General features: G+C 39.0%; 1 protein-coding gene across 2 annotated transcripts in view; it reads left to right on the top strand.

Moving 5' to 3' along the window:
- Window positions 1-20876, top strand: part of PTPRN2 (protein tyrosine phosphatase, receptor type N2) — a 583516-nt gene that overhangs the window by 485445 nt on the left and 77195 nt on the right. For both annotated transcript variants that reach the window (XM_017728914.1, XM_017728913.1), the window contains one exon: window positions 12097-12291. In XM_017728914.1, the coding sequence (XP_017584403.1) occupies window positions 12097-12291 (195 nt within the window). The remainder of the gene's footprint in view (window positions 1-12096; window positions 12292-20876) is intronic.

Below are 20876 nucleotides of genomic sequence, written 5' to 3'. Positions count from 1 at the left end.
AGGGATGGGGACCTCCAATCTAAGATATTTTCTTTCTTATGTTTCATGCACAACGGAGACCTAAATGCTTTCTAGCAATTAAAGAACAGTAAAAGACAATCTGAGTGATTTAATGCACACCAGCAAGGCATGATAAAGGACTGAGGGAGCTCACCTGACTTTGTTCTGTGGTTTTTGTTGTGACAGGTTCTAAGCTCTCATAGCATCAGTGTCTGTCCCTGTACTGTAATTCAGCTGGGGCATTCCCACAGCTCTTCCCATTCCAGTTCAGGTTCTCAGCTTTCAGTATGCAAATATGGGTTTCATCACTTGTATTCTTAGCAAACAACCAAACCCGGACTGAAGAAGGGAGACTGTAAAAGGATGTTCCTAAAAGTAAATCCCTCAAAGAAACAAAATTAATTTGGAGTGTGAGAGAGAATAGCTTTTGAATAGGAGAAAATCAAATTTAGTGTAAGTGGCTTATCCAGAGTAGAAAATCCATTAGCTTTTCTCTAGCTTTGTTGGACAGTTTCTGTACTTTTTGCTAAAGACAAATGAGTGATGTTTTATTGATGGTTGTTTGGGACGACTGCTTTCTGAACAAGCACAGATTTTGACCAGGGCAATAGTTTTTTTAAATTTTTAATCTTTCATACTGATAAAACCCTGTTGAATTTCAGTGCCGTTTTTATTTTTCTGTTTTCTTGTCTAGCTGACATAATTGCAGTCTTCTTGATGATTCCAGCTTTTTCCTTTTACATAGGACGGCTGTTGTTTTGCAGAACCACGTTCTGGCAGCATCTCAAGAGATCTCAGAAATGGCTGATCTTGCTCTCCAAAGTGAGAACAGATCAACATTATCCTGATCAAACTCACTTTTGGTATTGGGATTGCATACTTACCTTGGCTGATTAAAATCACTCCTTCTCCCCTCATCAAGTGTTGCCTGACTTGGGGATCCATGCACTCCATGCATGTTGGAAGGCTTGTCCTTGGTCACACTGACAGCAACAGAGGTTAACGGGCTGCAGTAGAGCCCTGAGCACCAACACCACCCATTTTCTGCTACTGCTGGTCTGAACATCCCCCTGATCTTCACAAGTGTATCAGGGAGAATATTCACATGTTGGAGACATACTGATCTTTCCCACTAACTACTAAGAAAAGAATGAGGGAAACATGAAAAGGTAAAATTCACTATGCTGGTGCTTTTCTGACAGCACAGGGAAAAGAAACTTGGATTTTACCTTTTTTCAGCTTCTCAACTGGAGTTCATTCTGGCTTTCTGGGGAAGAAAAATGCCTCGATTGGAGTGAAATGGTGTGATTTTCTGGAAGAGGTTTTGCTGCAGTGGCTCACAGCAGAAGGTGCCAGTGGCTGGCTGTTCACATAGATTGGAGGAGAAATGTGATGGAGTTGACTGTATTTTTGGGAGCAAAACAATGTATACATGTAAATTTATCTTATATAGGGAAATTATGTCATACATCTCCCTCTGCATACACTGTGTGGTAATGATATGTGTAGTAACATGGGAATTTGAGCATGTAAAATCTGTGTATTGTCACCCCCAAGAACAAAATAACTGCAATTCCTAATTAACCTCAATGCAAAGCACTCGGGTGTGAAGTTAAAACATACATAAGGATTGCCTAGAAAGCTGTTCCAAATTTCAGCTTCTTTTTGGAGGTCCGGGTCAACCCAATGGGTCTGCAGGCATTGCTAACTAAGAATTTTGTTTGCTTCTTTGGGGGCTTTAGAAGTTAATTAGGTATAAATCAATGCTGGAGGCTTCTGTGAGTGCTGGTCACTCCATTGCCAAAGGGACAACACAGAAATAGAGGGAGCAAGGAAAAGGTGACAAGAATGATTAAGGGCATGGAAAACTCATATGAAGAGAGATTGAAAAGACAGATTATTTCTTCTATAACAGTAATGAGTGGCAGTATAGAAAAGAAAAAATATATGTATATAAATTGAGAAACTGAAGAGAGTGTAAAACTTTTATTCTGTCTTCGACCAAGCACCAGGGCAAAGATTTTCAGCTATATTAAATACATAAAATAAAAGCCAAATAGAAGAAAAGCTATCAGCAGAATACAACTGCAACAAGCAACACTTTCTGCAGAATGTTGTTGAGGCACAAGTTGTTAGCAGGAATCTTAAAAACCAAAGGAGCACAGGAGAAAAAATATTCTATGTGATAAAACAGCTAATAATGTTTTAGAAGATGCCTGTAGCTTCATGCCCCAGGTCTTAAAATAATCCAAATATAAAGTGTGCCCATTTTTGGCATGTGCCTACCTTTAATGTGTTCTCTTGTGCTGTTCCCATGGGGCTTCTTGCAGACAAACTGGTGCCTGGTGGAGAGGTCCAAGGGAGAGTAGTGACCCCTGTGCTTGTATGAATTGGGAAAAGAAAATGCAGGAACCTCAGTAATGGCCAGGGAAGTCCCTTTCTTTGAATGCAAACACATGCATTAACCCTTTGCTGCTGCTGCAGGGGATTTATTGGAACTGGTGCCACGGGGCAGGTCAGGGACAGTGGAGAGGGCTGCAGCTCTCTTCTAGCCAGGAACAGTCAGGGTACAACCCTGATCCAGCTGAGAGCACGGTTGTACAGAAAGACAGGGGAGAGCCCAAGAGAAATTGTGCATTTTTGCTGTTGTTGCTGTCTTCTCCAAAATATGAGGTCTCTCTGTATCTCTGACCATCAGTACCAAGTATTAAATCCCTGTTATTTTTTCCTGTATCTCCTATGACACCAATACAGTGAAAGTGTAGAAATATTGACCATTTTTTAATCCTTGAAGGCTTTTTTGGTGTGTGATAGAAAGAATGTCTGTACTCAGAGACTTGAGGAAACTCATACTATTTTTTGCCATAGTTTAGTAGAGTTTCTCTGTATTACCAAAGATTTGGCTCATAATAACCTAGTGTAACTTAGTAGCAACTTTGTTCTTTACAGATCCTTTTTTAACACTTGTTCACTACATTTGCATTTGTTCTTCCTTGCAGAGTTGAAGAGGGATTTAATTTTTTTTTTTCCAGTGGAGAATGGGTGAAAAGCATTTAATTTAGTTTTCAAATCAGGATGGGGTAATGACTGGCAATTTTGACTGTCATGATAGATAATGTTATAAAAAAAGTTTGTTGCCGATGGCCAGCCTTGATAAATACTTCCTTTATCCTTGCATCACCTCTGGTATATGGCTGCCTTCTATGGAAAAAAAATGTATTTGAGATTTTGGAAGTTTTTAGGACTTCTTTTTGTATTTCTCTGACTGCTTTTAGAAACTCTGTTTCCATGAATGCAGTTACACAGACTTAGGGAGAAGCAATACTAAACTTTGCAATGGGGTAAAATAACATTTTTAGACATAAACTAGTGGGCTGTTTTGTTTCTCTTCAGGCTGGAAGTGCATGCTGAGTCCTGCTGGCTGCTGGGAATTCTTATTTCTAGCAGAAATGATCTCCCATTTTCAGTCCTGCAGGGCAATAAAATAGTGGACTACACAGCCTTAATGTATAGCTTTCCTGAGAAACTACAGCTGTCTTGGGACTGCATTTTTTGCCTACTTTGGGCCTCAAGCAGCTATAAACGCTGGGAGTGAAAAAGGAAACATTTGTGGCAGTTATCTTTAAGAGCACCGGCATCTGCTGGAAGCTGGTCGGGCTTTGGGTAGGTTAGACAAAGTCAAAATACACGATGGATTTACACGTGGTTCTGCGTGGCTTTTCAGGTTAATTAATTGTTGCTATGGTTTATTTGCAACCCATACTGTGCTGTGTGGCTCTTGCTGTGCTAGTGGTGAATTTTCTGTGCAAATTCATTTTAAGGAGCAGCTGTGCCCTCATGAGCATGTATTGGGGTTAGTTAAGATGAACAAAACATGGAAAAGGTGAAGTTCGTTTTACATGTTATTTTTTTATCTCTCTGGTTACTCCTTTAAGAAATCTTTCCCTTCCAGCTTCATACTTGCCATATACTCATATACTTGTGAAACATTACATGCAGGCACAGCTGAAATGGGGGAAATGCAATTTAGAGACCAGCATTGGTTGAAACCACTTTTTTTTTGTGGCAGGTAGGTCAATCTGATGTACCCCCACTTCCAGAATTACAGTTGTCTGAACTGTAAGGCCAGTAAAGCTCAGACATTGTCAGGAACACCCTGAGAAAAAAAAATGGGTGCTTTTACACCAGTAGATCTCAGGTGACTTCAGGTCCACAGTTCGCAGATGTTTCCTATTAGAAACAGACCCCGATTTCCTTGGAATCATCCAGGTAGTCTCTTTAAACCCTTAGGGAAGCCACCATGATGTCATCATGCAGGGAAGATACTCTTTCAAGTCAGTCTAAAGAATCACGACCTTCCTTTGTGTATCCCCTATATGTGAAGTCCAGGGTGCTGCAGTCCTGTTTAGTCAGGCATCTGTTTCACAAAAGTCCTCTTTTAGAAATAAAGGCTCTAAACTGTCATATGCAGCTCCAGTCAGCGGTCTTCTGTATTTTTGTACAGGAAAACATTCCCCAGCTGAGTAACCTAAACATGGTCTTCAAATTTCACTGACCCTCTAGAAAGCAGTATTATCCTTTGAAGATACCTGTGCTTTCCTGGCATGGATTGGAGGGCAATATTATCATTATTTCAGAGAAATATCATTAGACCTCTGCTGTCATGTCTTCCTTGGTAACGAGAGCCATGTCAGAGATGTCTGTCTCCTTTAGGAGCTTGTGGACTATTCAGATTACTTCCTCATTGATGAGAGGCTACTGAAAGAATGAAAGTAAAATTATTTTCTCAAGATGTATTGCGTAGACAGCACCTTTGGTTCTGTGCAAGCCAGAAATTTTCATGTCTGCTGGACACCTGGAGGTGTGTACAAGACCATGATGGCTTTTCGTTTTTTTGTTTGGTAGAATAAGACTGTGTAAATGTTTGAATTTAAAGAGAGGGAATAAAACAAAGAAATTAAAAAAAAAAAAAAAGAAGAAGAAGAAGAAGTCATTTTTCCATATAAAGTTAGCCATGTTCTCTTTGCCTCATGGCCTCTACTTTCTTTGTATACATGAGGAAAGGGGAATCATAATTACATGAGTCATCACCAGGAAACGCACACAATGCTAAAATAATTGAAATTTTTAATTTCACAGACCACAATCAACATTGGGGTTTTGTTAGGAGAATGATTCTCAGGCCTGTATTTGGCTGCGATGCTCTCAAAAAGAAACAGCAGCCCTGGTTTTTAGATCATTTAAAAATCAACCAAAGCAGTCCCCCCCCGGCCCAAGACTCAGAGTTATATTCAGATATATGGAGTGTGGTACAAGAGGGCAGACAGTGAACTGAACTAGACAGAAGAAGGCTGCATTGACAATCAAAGAACTATATCTTACTTTCTTCTTTTTCTCTTTCTTTTTTTGTTTGTTCCTCCCAAGATCTATCACATACAAGTCTAGATAAATATGAATTGTCCAGAGTATGGATGTGCAATGATACATTTGATGCTGTGTCTTTCAAAATATTATTCTCAAACATTTTTCCAACATATCCCTTTTTCCCTTTCCTGAAGGGACACCAATATCAGTAGTTGTCTTTTCTGACAAGGATAGAAAATATGCATACAATTATTACATGTATGTAAACAGCTCTTTTATTCCTGGACGAAAAGTATGCTAAAATTAAGCTAAAGATTGAAAGTATGTTTCAATAACTCAAAAATAAATGTTAATAAAGCTGTAATTATCCCCAAAGCTACAAATACAGTAAATAAGTTAAATTTATAACACCTGCAAGCATATTAAGTATGCAAAAGCAAAACAAAGGCAGCCAAATGACTTTAGCTTCACCCTGTAGTAACACTAAGCAAATTCAGTTAGAGAATAATGATGTTTATAGTCCTAGATTCGTTTGTTAAAAAAAACAAGTTTACCTTATTTTTTCATTTTTTAAATCTCATTGTCTTATGACTGCATCCATTGCAGAACAGTGAAATCCAGGCTGTACATGCAGACCCCAACTCATCCTGTGAATAATGCCTCCTGAGAAGGAAAATGAGACTGCTGTTAAATTAAATGTATTAAAGCTGAGGGGGCAAAAAAAAAAAAAAGGCATTTTAGAGGTCTTATTCCTCTATACTTCGCTTATAGATTACATATATTCTTAATCTTCATTATACATTTTGTTAAAAGGTGTAGCCTTAAATAATTTAGAATTGTGTCAGCATTTTTAATTTAAAATTTCTGCAAAATATGTTTGTTTCACGTGTAAAATGAACACAGTGTTCTTGTGATCATGCCTGCTTAAGCAGATTTGTTTCTTGATTGATAGAATATTAGGCAGGTCAGGTTGGAAGGGCTTGGTGTACACTCAGCTATCACTTTTAATAAACAGTAATTTCTTTGTTTAGTGTCTCTGCATTTTCTTAATAATTATTCATGGAAAGGTTTATTCTCTCTTGTATTTCGCTAACTCTGAAAATAATTGTGCCACACTTGTTTCTGGACTAACTCAAATGATTTCTATTTTCATTTGCTAAACAAAAAAATTTTTAAATCATGGAAATGTTAGTCCTATTTCCTGGACTTAGTTTTTGGGTTTGTCCATATTTTGGGATTAGTTACAAAATAGATTATTTTCATTAATATGCAGTAATGAAATTATATTTCTTTTCTAAATAAACTGAAAAGTTGACATTTCCCTCAGATCCCAGATCTCCTGTTAGTCAGATCTGAGGTGACAGTGGCTGGGGAAGAAGAACAGCGTTGTAGATATGAAGCTATTTTTGTTTGCTTTGGACTGAACATTTACCATGCACCTGGTACCAGCTAGAGGAGAATGATTCATGTGCCATGGTCACTGGCTGGACCTGGAATACCTGAATATATTGTTTAGAGAATTTGCATTAAGTATGCAGCATCCTCTGGAGGCAGCTTTGAGGTGGAATGGCTCATCATCAATGACTGCAAATCTGAGGTGAATGTTTGCCATCTCTTAACTGGGATGCTTCAGTCAGGTCTCCTGCCTGTCCTGTGTCACCCTGAGGCTCTCAAATTCCGGTTTTGCAAATAAAGCAAGGGAAAAGATTCAGTATTGCCCATTCAAGCCTCAGTTACATCTAGTTTTAGTTCTGTGGTTGCTTATACTCTTAATCCTTACCAGGACACATACCTCAATATCTCTCTGAAACCAAAACAGTTTTAGTAAACTGTGTGACTTTAATGGATTTTCCAATTTCCTTAGGTGGATTTTCCAGTAGATGGCAGATAAAAATTTCTCTGAGTTATCTTTTGCCATCTTGCCCTCCTGTGACAGCAATGGCTGCTGTGCATCACAGAGCTGTGTGGCAGAAAACACAGCTCCTGTCACTGGCTGGTGGTGTGGCCTAGCATTTCTGCTGGTAAGCAAGTCACATCTCCAAACCAGGCCTGGACAGGTATCTGTGGGCTCCATTTCTGAACAGACTTGATGCCTCCTTATTTGAGAGGAGACATTCTCACCTCTTCAGGTTCAGAGACCCACCTAACAAAACGTGGTGGTAAGACCGGCTCCCAGTTGTTGTCTAGGAGGTACAGCAAGTCTCTTAATGCCCTTCTTTAAATGCGGATAAACTACATTTATGCTGCAGAGTGGTTCATTCACAAGTAGAATGTATGGATTTGAAAATCTATTTGTTGTACCTGAGGAATTAGTTGCACTTCATGCTTCTCTCTGTCTCTGTGTGGACAACCAAATATTAGGGACATTTTAGAACCTCATTTTGAAGAGGTCCGGGGGTTTTCCAAGAATACAGTTTATGGTTTGTTTAAGGTTATCAATTGTGTGTCAAATGAGAAGCTCACTACAGATGATCATGGTGCTGTACTTTGAACTCATTTAACTCAACATTATTTACAGAATATTTATCTTGGTTATGGCAGTTTTTGTCATACAGTGATATTACTTCTCCATTATATACTGCATGTGACCACCACATAAGTTTGATAATAAATGTTGGGAAATAAAAAACAGAGTAAGTGCCTCAGTATGATAGCAATTCCCATGTGATGGGAAATAATGTCATAAACTTCAAATTACCTTTTAAATAAATGTTTATGTCCAACCCATCCATTAGATCATAGCCTGAAGGTCAGGAGGATCATTTCTTCATCTTTCACTGTATGCATTATGGTTGCTTTTTTAGGAGTAAATGATGTTTTTAAATGAAGAATGGCACTCAAAGTATACACAAACAATGGCTAGACATTACTGAGTCTCAGCATGGCAGAAATAGCCCCAGCCACTCTGCTAAATATAGAAATGCAGCAGTAAATTGAATTCATTCTTAGAAAATGTTTTTAATGGCTGAGACAATACAGAGATACAGTTCATGTCATTGTCACGGTATGAAGATTTGACATTTTAGTCAAGTTTGAATTCTAGTTGTGGTTTAGTAAATGGCTGATTTGCAAAGTGCTTGTGAGAGTAAAGATTTTGGAGAGGAAGGCAGGGCATACCTGAGCATGCAGAGAAGTGCACTGCTAACAAATACTGTATTAAGGGGGTCTGAGCCATCTAGGGCTTTGTGCATTTGTGAAGAGATGCCAGCTCAGTAAGTGCCCAGGGATGGTGTGAAATACCCCACACCCTGAGACCCCGCTATTCCCAATGCATTTGTTGAAAGGGTACGTTGATGACCATCTCAAGGCAAAATCACATTTAGGCATTTCCCTGCTTTGAGCTGGATGTCCCTTGTCCATATGTCCTGGAGGAGCCCATATGGCTCCCCAAAACACCCCATGCATCAAAGCTTTTATATGTGGTGGTCTTAACCATGTTATCCCTGCAGTGCCAGGCTAGAAGCTGTGGGAGCTGGAATGGGTAGGCTAACAGAGAGGTGGCTTTGGAGGAGCGGAAGCTGTAGCTGTCCTGAGGTCGCTGATGTGTGTGGGGTGGGGCAGGTTCCTCACCCAGGCTGGACTGGCTGGGAAGGGGGGAAGGAGAAGCTCTCAAGGTCTGTCAGACTAATCTGGAAATAAATTCAAACCAAAAACTTCTGTTTACAGGCAGGGGAAAACCCATTGTCATGGAGATTTAAAACTCCAATCAAGAAATTCAGTGGTGTTTTTGCTTCAGCTATGATTTGACCTTCCTGTTTACATTAAACATTTTTTACAGCAGAATACAGTGACGTGGTTGCTTTGTTTGAGGTATTTGACAGCTACAGCAGTTCTGGGAATAATTGTTTTGGTTCTATATATGTCAGGAAAGAAATATGTTAATATTTGGGATCAGGTATATTTTTTTTTGACATATTTAAATTTTTAAATTTGTTGTGTTTCTCAACTTCACCTTCCATGAGGACCATGAACATGTTAATTAATTTTAAAACAACATTTCTTAGTAACATATTAAATCCTTCATGTCAAAAAAGATTTTTTTGATTAGAGACTAATCTATTCCAGAACTGGTTGTCTATAATATTGTTTCTTTTGTCATTATAATTCATGTAAAAATGGTACAATAATTTCTTAGAGATCACTTGATCTCAATTCTTTTTTGTTAGCAGAGGTCTATAATCCTTTCCACAGCAACCACTTGTAAAAGCAGAGGATTATGACTTGAGGCAGGATATGAACAGCAGGAACAGATCAACTTAAAAACAAAGATCCTGTTTGAGTACAAATGCTATTGTTAGCACAGAGTTGGGGTGAGTCAAGTGGCAGGATGTCTATTAGAATATAATAAATTCATATCACTGCCACATGGCATGCTAGCCAGAAGACACATCCTTCTAGCAGTTATGTGATAGACCTCTTATTTTCATACCTTTACTTATTACAGTTTTGCTTATTCCAATAAACCATTCCCTCTGGGAATGGCTGATATCTAAACATCTGAGCAGCTTTTTGGTTTTCTGTAGATTTATTTTTCTGTCTAAAATGTTTCTGCTCTGCTATACTTTTCCCAAAATCTGCTAAAAGCAGGGATTTGAAATTACACTACTGCAAGGTCATTCTGAGGTTAGTAATAGTCATTGTGGACTATTGCTATCTTTTCTTAAGAAGTGTGTGATCCTCCAGAGAAAACCAGAAAAAGACGTTTTTTCTTTGTCCCTATATTTAAAAATAAGAGATATGATGACGTTTTTTCCTTTATTAAAAAGTCCTGGGTTTAATTCTGATAGTTTGACTGGCCTATCTAACACCAATATATGTGACTCAATTCAACATATTTTTGAAGTTTAATTTATTTTTCTAGTGTTTTTCATGTTAAGGTTAGTAGGAAGCTACAAAGGTACCAAGTGAGAGAATACATACTACTCAAGTGTAGAAAACCCCTATTTTTGGTAAAAATTAGAAAAATTCTTTCATGGCATAGAGAAATTAATATACAAAATGCAGTGATGGAGTCAGGTAGCAGTTTCACTTGGGACAGTCTTCTGTACAGTTGTTCCAACTACTTACAAGTAGTAATCTCTCCTTCTCAAGCTTTTATTGACTGTATTTTTGTAATAGACAGTGAAATAAATCCTGTTTATAAATGATATGAATTTCATCTCAGTATATCTTAATTTGTACTCGCATGCATGTGTATATATATATTATATATGTATATATATACACACACTGTATTAAACACCATCAAATACTAAAACCACATAAGCATCTCTAATGGCAAGTAAGACAGAAGTTTTGGTAGAAGAGAATATTTGGAGGGGCCTTTAATCATTGTCATGTGGTGACAAGAGGAGACTCAATATAATGGTTTCAGGGAGTTTGTTTGAATGCTTGCTGTTGCATGGATTAGGATCCATCTTCAGTGTCCTAAAGTTTGCAAGGTTAAAAAAAGCCCCAAACATAGTCTTAAGTTATATTTCCAGCTCCTGTCTGAAAAGAAGATTTTATTATTTTATTGCAGTTGATAAATAATGGTTTTCAGATCACCCTAATGATGGCACTTGGGCTGCAACTAAATTATCAATGAACAAGAAAACAGAAGCCATGGCATTTCAATGGTATGAATTCTTCAGCCTGTATTATTTTGTTAGCCTGAGGCAAGAGACTATGCTCTTAGTACTCGTCTGTGCTGAATGAGTAATCTGAGACAAATGTGTACCCACGCCACGTGTGCAGTATGGCCACATCCTATAGACTCACTGGTCTCGCTGTGTGACATAGGCAGCCAAGTATCATTCATGGACAATAGTCATATGTTAAAAAATGATAATTTCATCACAATGTCTGTGATCTCACCACTACAGCTGATTCTACCAGCATTACAACACGACAGTGTAACCGTGGGTCTGCTCATCCTGTTAGAATCAGAATTTTGTACTATCAGGAGTTGGTTTTACCAGCAGGATTTTCTGTTACCTAACCAGAATTCTGTATTTTTGCACGAATTCTATGCATGAGAGCAACTGAAAATACATATTCCCAGTGCTATCTATTTTGGTGTTTCAACATGACTTGCATTAGTGTGTGTGATAGCTTGAATTTTCTTTCTTCGCCAAAGCTGCTTAAACAATACAATGACAGATTTCTGCTTTTATTCTTCGTTAATGTCATTCTTCATCCTCTCTGCCCCACATCAGGGAGGAAGTGTTGCGAGTTTGCTATTTTAATGAAGAGAAATGAGGCATCTATCAACTAGGATTTACACTGGAGAGCGCATCAATTCAGTTGCCTTGAGCTTGCTGAGTTTGCATATCCAGGGCCAAGCAGTGCTCTCAATTACTCCCGTGCAACCCCATTAACTTCGAGAGGTTGTGTGGTTCAAAAGTGGCTTTGCAGAACATGGGGCGATATTAGGGGGAGAAAAAAATATATATCTGTTAGAGGAGTCAAGCTTCAAAATATGATTTTTGGTTATCTATATGGAGATGTGCGTGCAGTCATAATTGCACTTTTGAAAGGTTAGGGTAGTCATCGTGTAGTAATTTCATTGAGCATCTCTTTGTAGCTTTGCTTCACAGAACAGACAGCCGCCCAAAAATTACTGCAGTGAGGGGGAAAACACTTCCAGGCCTGGAAACATACTGTAAATCATATGTCTTTAGTAGACTCTCTCCTGTAATTACTCTTAACCATAGGTTGTTTCCTCCTCTCTCTCTCTCTCTCTCTCTCTAGGAGCTATGCCGCCAGCGCATGGCAGTGAAAACCTCTGATCGCCCGGAGCCCCTGCACTCTTCCCGAATAAACAGCGTTTCCTCCCAGTTCAGCGATGGGCCCATCCCCAGCCCCTCAGCCCGCAGCAGCACATCGTCCTGGTGTGAGGAGCCGGTCCAGTCCAACATGGACATCTCCACCGGTCACATGATCCTGGTAAGGCACTTTTGTCTTCATGGCATGAGAAATGGCATCAGAATTTAGGCACCTGTGCAGCTTTTGGAAAGAGCTTTTAAAGACAAGGATGTTTTTCACAGGTAGGAAATATTCCTGAGCTTCATTGGTAATCTTAACTGTGTGTAATTAAAACTAAAGGGATTTTTATCTCCATTTCTTTTTCATTGTATCTTTTTTTTCTTCTCTGGGGAACATTCTTTTATCTTGGACATACGCGTGCCAGCTTTGAAAAAGATAAGCCCTGTGGTGTCCTCTTGTCCTATCAATTTATGTTTACCTCAGCTTGGACAACTGAAGAAAGCTGCCAAATTTCTGATCAGCTCACTGCTTTTTCTCTTGTGTCGCCAGTGTGTGGAGGCATGTGAGCAGAGAAGGCAACAGAAGACTAGTGGTATGGAGCAATTTGTTTCTGTCAGCCTTAGGAAAGGAATCTGACTTTTGAGCCTTGCCTGGATTATTTTTTTTTGGTCCTTGGATGAATTTCTTCCAAGCTGGATTTCTCCTGTTTGAAATAATCCAAATATATTCTGCTGATGGAGTCTATGTGGGAAAACTTGGGTTTCTTCCAAGCACAGTTTGAAACCAGTATCAGTGTAGAAGATGGACACATGAAGAGGTTTTGGGTGTAAGAGTCAGAGTCCAGTGGCTGGGACTGCTGGAGCTTGTTTCTGTCCTGCTGGGAGAGCTGTAGAGTAATCCTTCATTTCTTCTGCCTTATTTTCATCCTTCTTTAAATATTTACTGTCTTTCTAGAGTACATTGACATTAGCTGAGTAGAAGTTAGGTGATGGTGAAGAATTTCACCTAAAATTGTGTTATTTTGCTTTATATATTTGACTTCTGTTTTTACCTAAAGTAAGCACCTTTTCCAGTTGATTGTTTGCCATGCTTTTGGGAACTTGTCTCCATCATGTCATAGTTTTGGGCCATAATTGTTTGACTTCTTTCTTTTTCTGGACTTATATTTGAAAGTACTGTCTTCTGAGGTATTTTTCAAGTTCTTACAAGCCAACCTCACATCATGGAGAAAGGAATGAAGGCAGGCAAAACCCAAAGACCTAATTTGACCTCAGCCAGATTACTGACCTTCTTCAGCCTTGATCGAGTCAGCTATAAAACTGAGCAAAAGCAGGGCAGGATTTTAAACCAGATGCTTCCTCAGAGTGTATCATCCTGAGTAAATACATCTCTGCCATCCCCCTCCCAAAAGTAATTAATTGATTATTGTGTTAATATCTTGTAGACAAGTACAGTTTGGAAGGGTTGCTCCCACGACAAAATCATTTGTTACAGTTTTGACTGCTCCACTTTTGCCTGACCATAATTAAAATTCACTTGATTTCCTTTCTTAGTTAAGCAAAATACTTGAGGCGGGGAGGAAGGGGGGAGACCTCCAAACATCTCCAGTTGCCCAACCTCAAAATAAGTACAAATTCTTAGACAAGGGTCAAAAAGTTCTGAGGCAATATATTCATATGGAAATAAGAGCAAAATTTCCCATGTCGATGGAAATATGCATTTAACATTTGCAAACAGTTTCAACTACTTCAAATTGAGCAAAATTGTTTTCAGTGACATTATTGGGAAACATAAAAAAATAATCTCAAAATCATGCTTAAAGGAGAGAAAGTTGCATATGGGAACCACTTATTCTGGCTCTGCAAATTTCTGCAAAATTGCCGGAAAGAATGGTCTTCATATGGCAATAAATAAACTTTAAAAAATAGTCAGGTTAGTCAAGATCACTATTTTGGTGTTCAGTGTTCATAATTCAGTCAGTCCTGTTTAACTCTGGATGAACTCATACATGTGTTAACTATCTAACAGCAGATGTTGTATCTTGGATAGTAAGGGTTCAAAGAAGGGTGAAGAAATGCTGTAGTGTTTTGAGAGTGCAAACCACACAGAGAGAGTAAAAACAGTTAATTTGTTGAGTCTAACCTGAACAAACAAAAATCAGTGATTCAGGGGAGTCTGCCTATGTGCTGCAGCATACAGGATGGGGAAAAATTGTTCTTAATGGACTCAGATGATACAATTAGGAAGAAAATATGTGTTAGTATCGAAAGGATGCATTTAGCTTTGCTATCAGGGCAAGCCTAATAGGAGGGTCAGGCAGGCAGTGGGATGTTTACTTAAGGAAGTAGTTAAACCATAAATACAAGATTTGCCGAAGGCGAAGCTGGGTTAGGTTTACAAGGAAGGATCAGCATCTCTCAGCTACAGCACAGAAGCAGATGATTGGACTTGATCACAAATGCTCATGTTTTGTGTCACTGTGGGTCACAATGAAACTGGAGAGCTGACCCAGTTCATGTTCTGCTCAAAAATAAATGCACATATCTGTAATACCTTATTTACCTGAATTTCTCTCCTTCTGGGGATGATGTGGCTTGTTGGACCTTAGCAACAGAAGACAGCTCACCAGAGGTGAACTCTTCCTCCCTTTGCCTTGCAGATACAAGTGGAGGGGAGTGAGGGGCCACTTCACAACTTTTATACCATTCAACACAAAACATTTCTCAGTTCTTCTTGTTTCCCGCTGCCACCATCCTTTTGCCTTTTAAATTTTGTACATACTTGCTTTGAAAAATATCTCAGTGCCTAAAAAAGCAATGAGAAATATTAGCAAGGGGCCTAGTAAGAATGCAAATACTCTCTGTTTCGCAGGGTAAGTGCACTTACAGGTTTGTAAATGTGTTTTTGAGTTCTACCATTTGCAGCGAAGGGGTAGTTAGCTGAGCTAAGGCTCCTCAGTCCTTATTGCTCATAGGTGCCAGGATCTCCCTAGAGAAAATAAAACAATGGATTACTGTGCAAAGTGGCAGCAGGAAATAATTAATTTTGATTCATAAACAGAAAAAAACTTTAATGAAAATAGCTTAGAAGTATGTGACTGCTGAATGACTCCGTGTAATCGTATTCAGAGGTACCATTGGCCAGAAATATTTCTGTAAAGCTGTTTCATTTGCTGGAAAATGCTATCAGTCATACCTGCAGTCATATCTAAGTCACCTCACCTTAGGGTTTGTTGGATCTTGGGTTGGCCACAGGTACTGTTCTCTTGGAGGGCTTGCCACTTTTTGTTAGCCCATTGTTTATAGTGCTCGAGGTATGGAGAAACCAGGACTCTTTCAAGCCCTGTGGCTGTGGGGCAGTCTACTCACTTAGACTGAAACCAGCCTTCGAAAGGAAAAATCCTGCATTTCTGCCACTTCCCTGTGCAGCAAAGGCGATGCCTCTGCACTGCTGACAGCACTGTGAGGTGGTTTGAGCTGTTGGCAGGAGGAAGCAGGGAGGGCTCAGGAGGCCCAGAAGGACAGCGATAACAACATTCAGAGATTTTTTTTCCTTTTCACTGTCGTTTTCATCACATTTCTAACAGGAGAGTGGCGCATATGGCGCATTTTGCTTCTGTCTTTCTAAAAAATCCAAGCACTTTGGAAAGTGTAATCAGAGGAGCATGTTTAATGCCGTCATGGTTGTGGCACTGACTGGCTGGCTTTAGCATGAGCAACAACTCAGGATGTGTGCCCTCATTTCAGTCACCACTGGTTTTACAAGAAAACATTTTTCAGAAGGTCACAACAAGGATAGGAACTTAGAACTAAATTTCTACCCACTTTATTCTCACGTGTACATCTATATTTCAGCTTACAAGAGTTCTAATAAAGGGCAACAATTCTGTTTGCAGTCCAGCAAGAAAACCAGAAGGAGTTTAAAAGTGATCAGGAGAGATTTAGGCTCCCTAACTTGGGTTCAATATTTTAGGCACTTAATGAAGTGTTGGCATTGACTTTAGTCCATAAATTCCCCTTCTAGTTGATGAAGTGAGTGGGTGGCTATGAAGGTCTCCAGAGAATCAGGCAGAGAGTGGATTTCTCTTGAGACACCTCCTTTGTGCCTGTACAATCCAGTTGATATTTGCAGCTTACACGAAGAAGTCTCTTTCATTTGTACTGTAGCACAAGTTCAGCACCAAGGTGGATTGGATTCTACATCTGCTTCGTGTATTACCATGCTTTTTTGGTTAAAATAATTATAATTTTTTAATGAGGTTTTAAATCAAGAACAGTACTGCAAGAAGGGAATGTATGCTCCTGATGATAACAGTATGAGATTGTTATCTGAATACCATATAAGAGAGGAAATTTGCAGTAGCAGAAGTGATTTTCTGTGTTTTGCAGGTTTTTTCCTTGTAAAGACAGACGTGCAAAATTTGGAGCATTATACATAAATTAGAATTTTGGAAAGTGAATTTACGAAAGATCTTTTTCAGTATTTTTTCTCCCTGAGGGTATGAAACTGCTTTATGTATTGGAAATAATAATAATCTGTGATTGTTTGTGATGATGTACTTTTCAGAAGGAGAAGAAAGTTTCACACCTGGGCTGAATGAGGTGGTGGGAACAAATGAACTAGAGCCTGAAATCTAGGGCCTTTTATCTAGGAGATATAAGTCTGCTTAATCTTTATCTAGGAGATATAAGTCTGCTTGTCTCTGGCAATATGCCTGTAAAACCAGAAGGACGTTCACCACAGAGGAGTAAAGGATGGCCTCCTGTGAGAACTTGCTGTCAAAGTTCTGGGACAGGTTTTGTCCCAGAAGGTGACACAACCTCAGCTGGGGACATGGGGTGGGTGCCTGGTGCTGCCAAACCCAGCAAACCCCAGGTGCTGAATTTTGCATCAACTTTAGTTTTGATACTGAATCACTGGCAGGATTGCTGTAGGACTGGGAAGGGTAACAGGGAATAGTTTCCAAGATTGAACCTGTGGGGTTTTGATAACATTGATATCTTGTACTCTCTGAATAGTAACTTTTTGATGGTTTCTAAGCAATTTCCCCTCACTCTCATTTTTTAAAATGAACTCTTTTTAAAATGAGCTCTATAGGATAGCAGCTATAGATTTTCCTTTAATTGAATATGGAAGAGTGTAGAACTGAGTGACTGAAGACACATTTCAACAAGAGAAGGTATTTGCTAGATCCTGTACTACATCTTGCTGAAATTCCTTGATTTTATTCTTAAAGCTGCAATAAAATTGGGAGCAAAAGGCATCTAAACACACTTGTCTAAATAAAGAGAGAAGCTCCAGCATGTAAGGATGAATAGCACTGTGCTAGAAGCAGGTGTACTTTCCACCTTGACCTTAATCCGTGTACATGCTAAACATTTCCTGAGCGAAGCAGCACGCAGGGCATGAGTGCAGTGCACTGCCTGGGGACCCAGATGCTGCAGAGGTGATTAATGCTGGCAGGGACAAAGGTGAGGAGTGCAGGTATGGAAAACAAGGTCTTTGTCACAATTATTTTTTTGATTATTAAATGGCTCCTAATATTTTTTTCCTTTTCCCACCATCTTCTACCAGCATTAATACCTCTTCATGCATCTCAAGAATATAAATACCCTGTTTAAAAAAAGCTTGTGACTGAGAAAATGAAGAAAAAAATCCTCACATGGGAAGGGAAACAAGTCAGTGGCGAAGTTTAGCTAAAAGGGTAAGCTCCTTACACATGTGCTAAGTGGATCTAAACCCCAAGTTATCTTTCAGCTGTGCCAGGATAAATAGTTGTAGAAGTCTCACCAAATTAAGTCCCAAGAAGGCTTTGGCCCTAAAGGCCATTTCATCATGAACAGTTGGACAGGAGGAGTCACAAGGGAAAGGGCTGTCGTGTATTGTGTTACTCAGTGACAGGATAGCCAATACCCCAAAAAGACATAAACACTGTGGATGGGAAAATCTTTACCCATCTCTCCCTGAGTTGTCATGCTTTTAGGGACAAGCAGAGCTGGCTGCCTCCTGAAAGATCTTCTGCTGATGAAATAGTGTTTATCCTTTCATTTTACATCTTTTTTTCCCTCCCTAAATGTTTAAGTTATTTTGAAACATTTGCCTGTATTTGTTTAAAGCTGAGGCTTGACATACAGAAGCAAAGAAAAGCTGCAAAGAAAAGTGAAAAAAATCTTGTGGCATATGGAAACAACTCTACTAATAGAGTCACAAATCTAATAAATGGATGTATGTACTACATAGATTTCATCAATAAAACTCAGAAAAAATATTCATGAACATGTTACCCTTTAATTCTTCCATTTTTATTTGTTTCATAATAAGTTGCCCTCCATTTTCTATATTAATTTTGTTGAATGGGCCTTAGGAAATAATGACAATTGCAGAGTCAGTATTAAATTGAGAAAAACATTCCTCTTGAACATGGTATGAAATTGATTTCACAATCTTTTTTTCCCTAAATTCTTCCTTTTCAGTTATTTTCCCCTAATGTATGCATGATTAGAAATAACTCACCAAATTTCTGTGACTACATCTTGCTCTGTCATTTGACTGTGTTCATTCCAGCTTTGTTTAAGCTGCTTTGGTTGAACACTTTTAGCCAACTTATATAATTCCCTAAGGCTTTTTGTAGAAAGATGAAGAAAACATTTCTCTTAGCGTTCTAGAGTACTAATTTAAAAAGCATTACATTGGGAGAAATATGTGACACAAAACTAGGTTATGCAACTGTGCGCACCAAGTAAAAAGAAAGGATCATTTTCTTGGCTGAAACAAATCTTGGTGGCTATCTGGACTTTTTTCAGTTTCACCCAGCTTTCCTGCATTTCTAGAGGACATCCAGGTAATGTCAAGGCAAGACAAGTATCAGCTGTAGCAAGTAGCAAGAGATAGTAATTTAATGAAAAAGATCTGAGTTTTGATACTTCAGGTTGAAGGCAAGGAATGGTACTGGATACTCCGCTGCTTCTGAGAGTCTCATGAACTTCACGAGAGTCTCATGAAGATGGACATTCATCCAGGAGATCTTGTCTTTTGGCTCCAAATGCATCCTCAGTGATGAAGTGCTCTTGCTGTACTTGTTCCACTGTGCATGCTCACATCATGCATTAAATCCTTGATAACTCTTTGTAGGAGATACAGCAGTTAATCATATTTTGGATCTAACAGATGGAAATGCCTGTTTACAAGGAGAACGATACGAGAAAGTGTGGTTCAGGAAGACTTCTCAGGCAGGAGACCCAAGATGATTATATATGTTACAGAGTATTTCTGAGCTGGTGGCAGAGTTCAGATATGAGAAGGTGGTGAGTTTTGACTCACTGTGGGGTAAAGAAATGACTCACATGGGTTGCTAGACATGGTGCACTGCTAAGATCCAGTGACGTGTGGTAAATGGGACTACAGCTCCAGAGATTTTCAAAACATGTAAGAGTTCAGGGTGAAACCAGGACTTGCTTCATGATACTTCTGAAGAAGAGACATAATATTGGTACTGTGTTTTTGCACTGCTGTGCCAGTTGCAGTTTAGGATGCCCAGGAGATCTCCATCAGTATTTTGGAGAGCTCTTTCTCTTTGTGTGGGCCATGCCAGCAGAAGTTACTGGACATGGTCTGGTTATTTGTAATGAAGACAGTTCAATCCCACTGCTGATTCAAAAAAGTCTGGTAATGCTCATCTTCAGGGCAAGATTTAAAAAAACTTATACTTTGCTTTTTGCAACTCCTTCTGAGATTAGACCATAATTTGGCAGTGTCTTCTGAGTAAGGTAACAGAATTTGGGTGGTATTTGGAAAATTTGATGTGTAGGACACAGACAAAATGCTCCTGTGGTGATAAAATTTTGCATGTGCACCCACGACGCAGCTGTGGAAACATTTTTAAATGAGGAGATAAACATTAAAATAATCTGTGAAGTTTCCTTGTGGATGACATAGTATTTGCTGTTCAATGAAAGAGGACTGTTTTACTTTTTTGGTCAAAACCAGGTGAAGTATTCTACCCTGAAATATTACATCCCTACCCCAGTATGTCTTTATAAAAGACATAACTTTACTATGAGTTTGTCTCCTTTATGTAACTGTCCTTTTGTTTCAGACCAGAGTAATATCTTACTTTTTTCTAGTTGGCAGCTCTCCCTCAATGCTGTCATGTCTCTCTTATCCTCTTTTCCTAAACTCATGAGCTAATGCTGCTTTAGGTTGCCAAGCTGGCCAAGAAAACCCTATTCATAGCAAGGGAGAATTATGAGTTCCCTCTTGTTGCTGGCTGTGTGTTGGACCTTTGCATTGAACTGAGAATAGAAGGGAGGGGTGATAAACTGCTCACAAGCATCACCTCCTCCAAGCATGACCTGCCATTGCTCTAGGAATTATTCTCTGGTCTTTTTCTTTCTGGAATGACTAAGAGGGCTGGTGTCCAGGTCCTAAAATGTTTTTGTCCTCTGTCTGGTCAGTAGTAAATCCATTAAGGTTTGTTGAAGATGGTTGGTTTCTGAATTTGACCCATCTGTAAAATATATTTCTCTGACTATGTATCACAACTGTGTTATTTTTAAGATGATTTATGTGAAGGTTCACCACCTTCTGACTGGGCTGTTTGTACCAACTAGAATATTCCCATGAACATCCAAAAACCCTACTGCACATAGCAACTAAGTTCTAGTAGCTGTCAGAGTGCAGTGAATTGAAGCACGTTTCTGTACATCTTTTATTAAATATGTGCACATGCAGCACATTTCTTTAAAGAAAATAAAAGGTGACAATGT

Source organism: Corvus brachyrhynchos, unplaced genomic scaffold (genome assembly GCF_000691975.1).
Source record: "Corvus brachyrhynchos isolate BGI_N302 unplaced genomic scaffold, ASM69197v1 scaffold52, whole genome shotgun sequence".
Lineage (NCBI taxonomy): Eukaryota > Metazoa > Chordata > Aves > Passeriformes > Corvidae > Corvus > Corvus brachyrhynchos.
The sequence above is the reverse complement of the archived record's forward strand: the minus strand, read 5'-3'. Positions and strand labels throughout refer to the sequence as shown.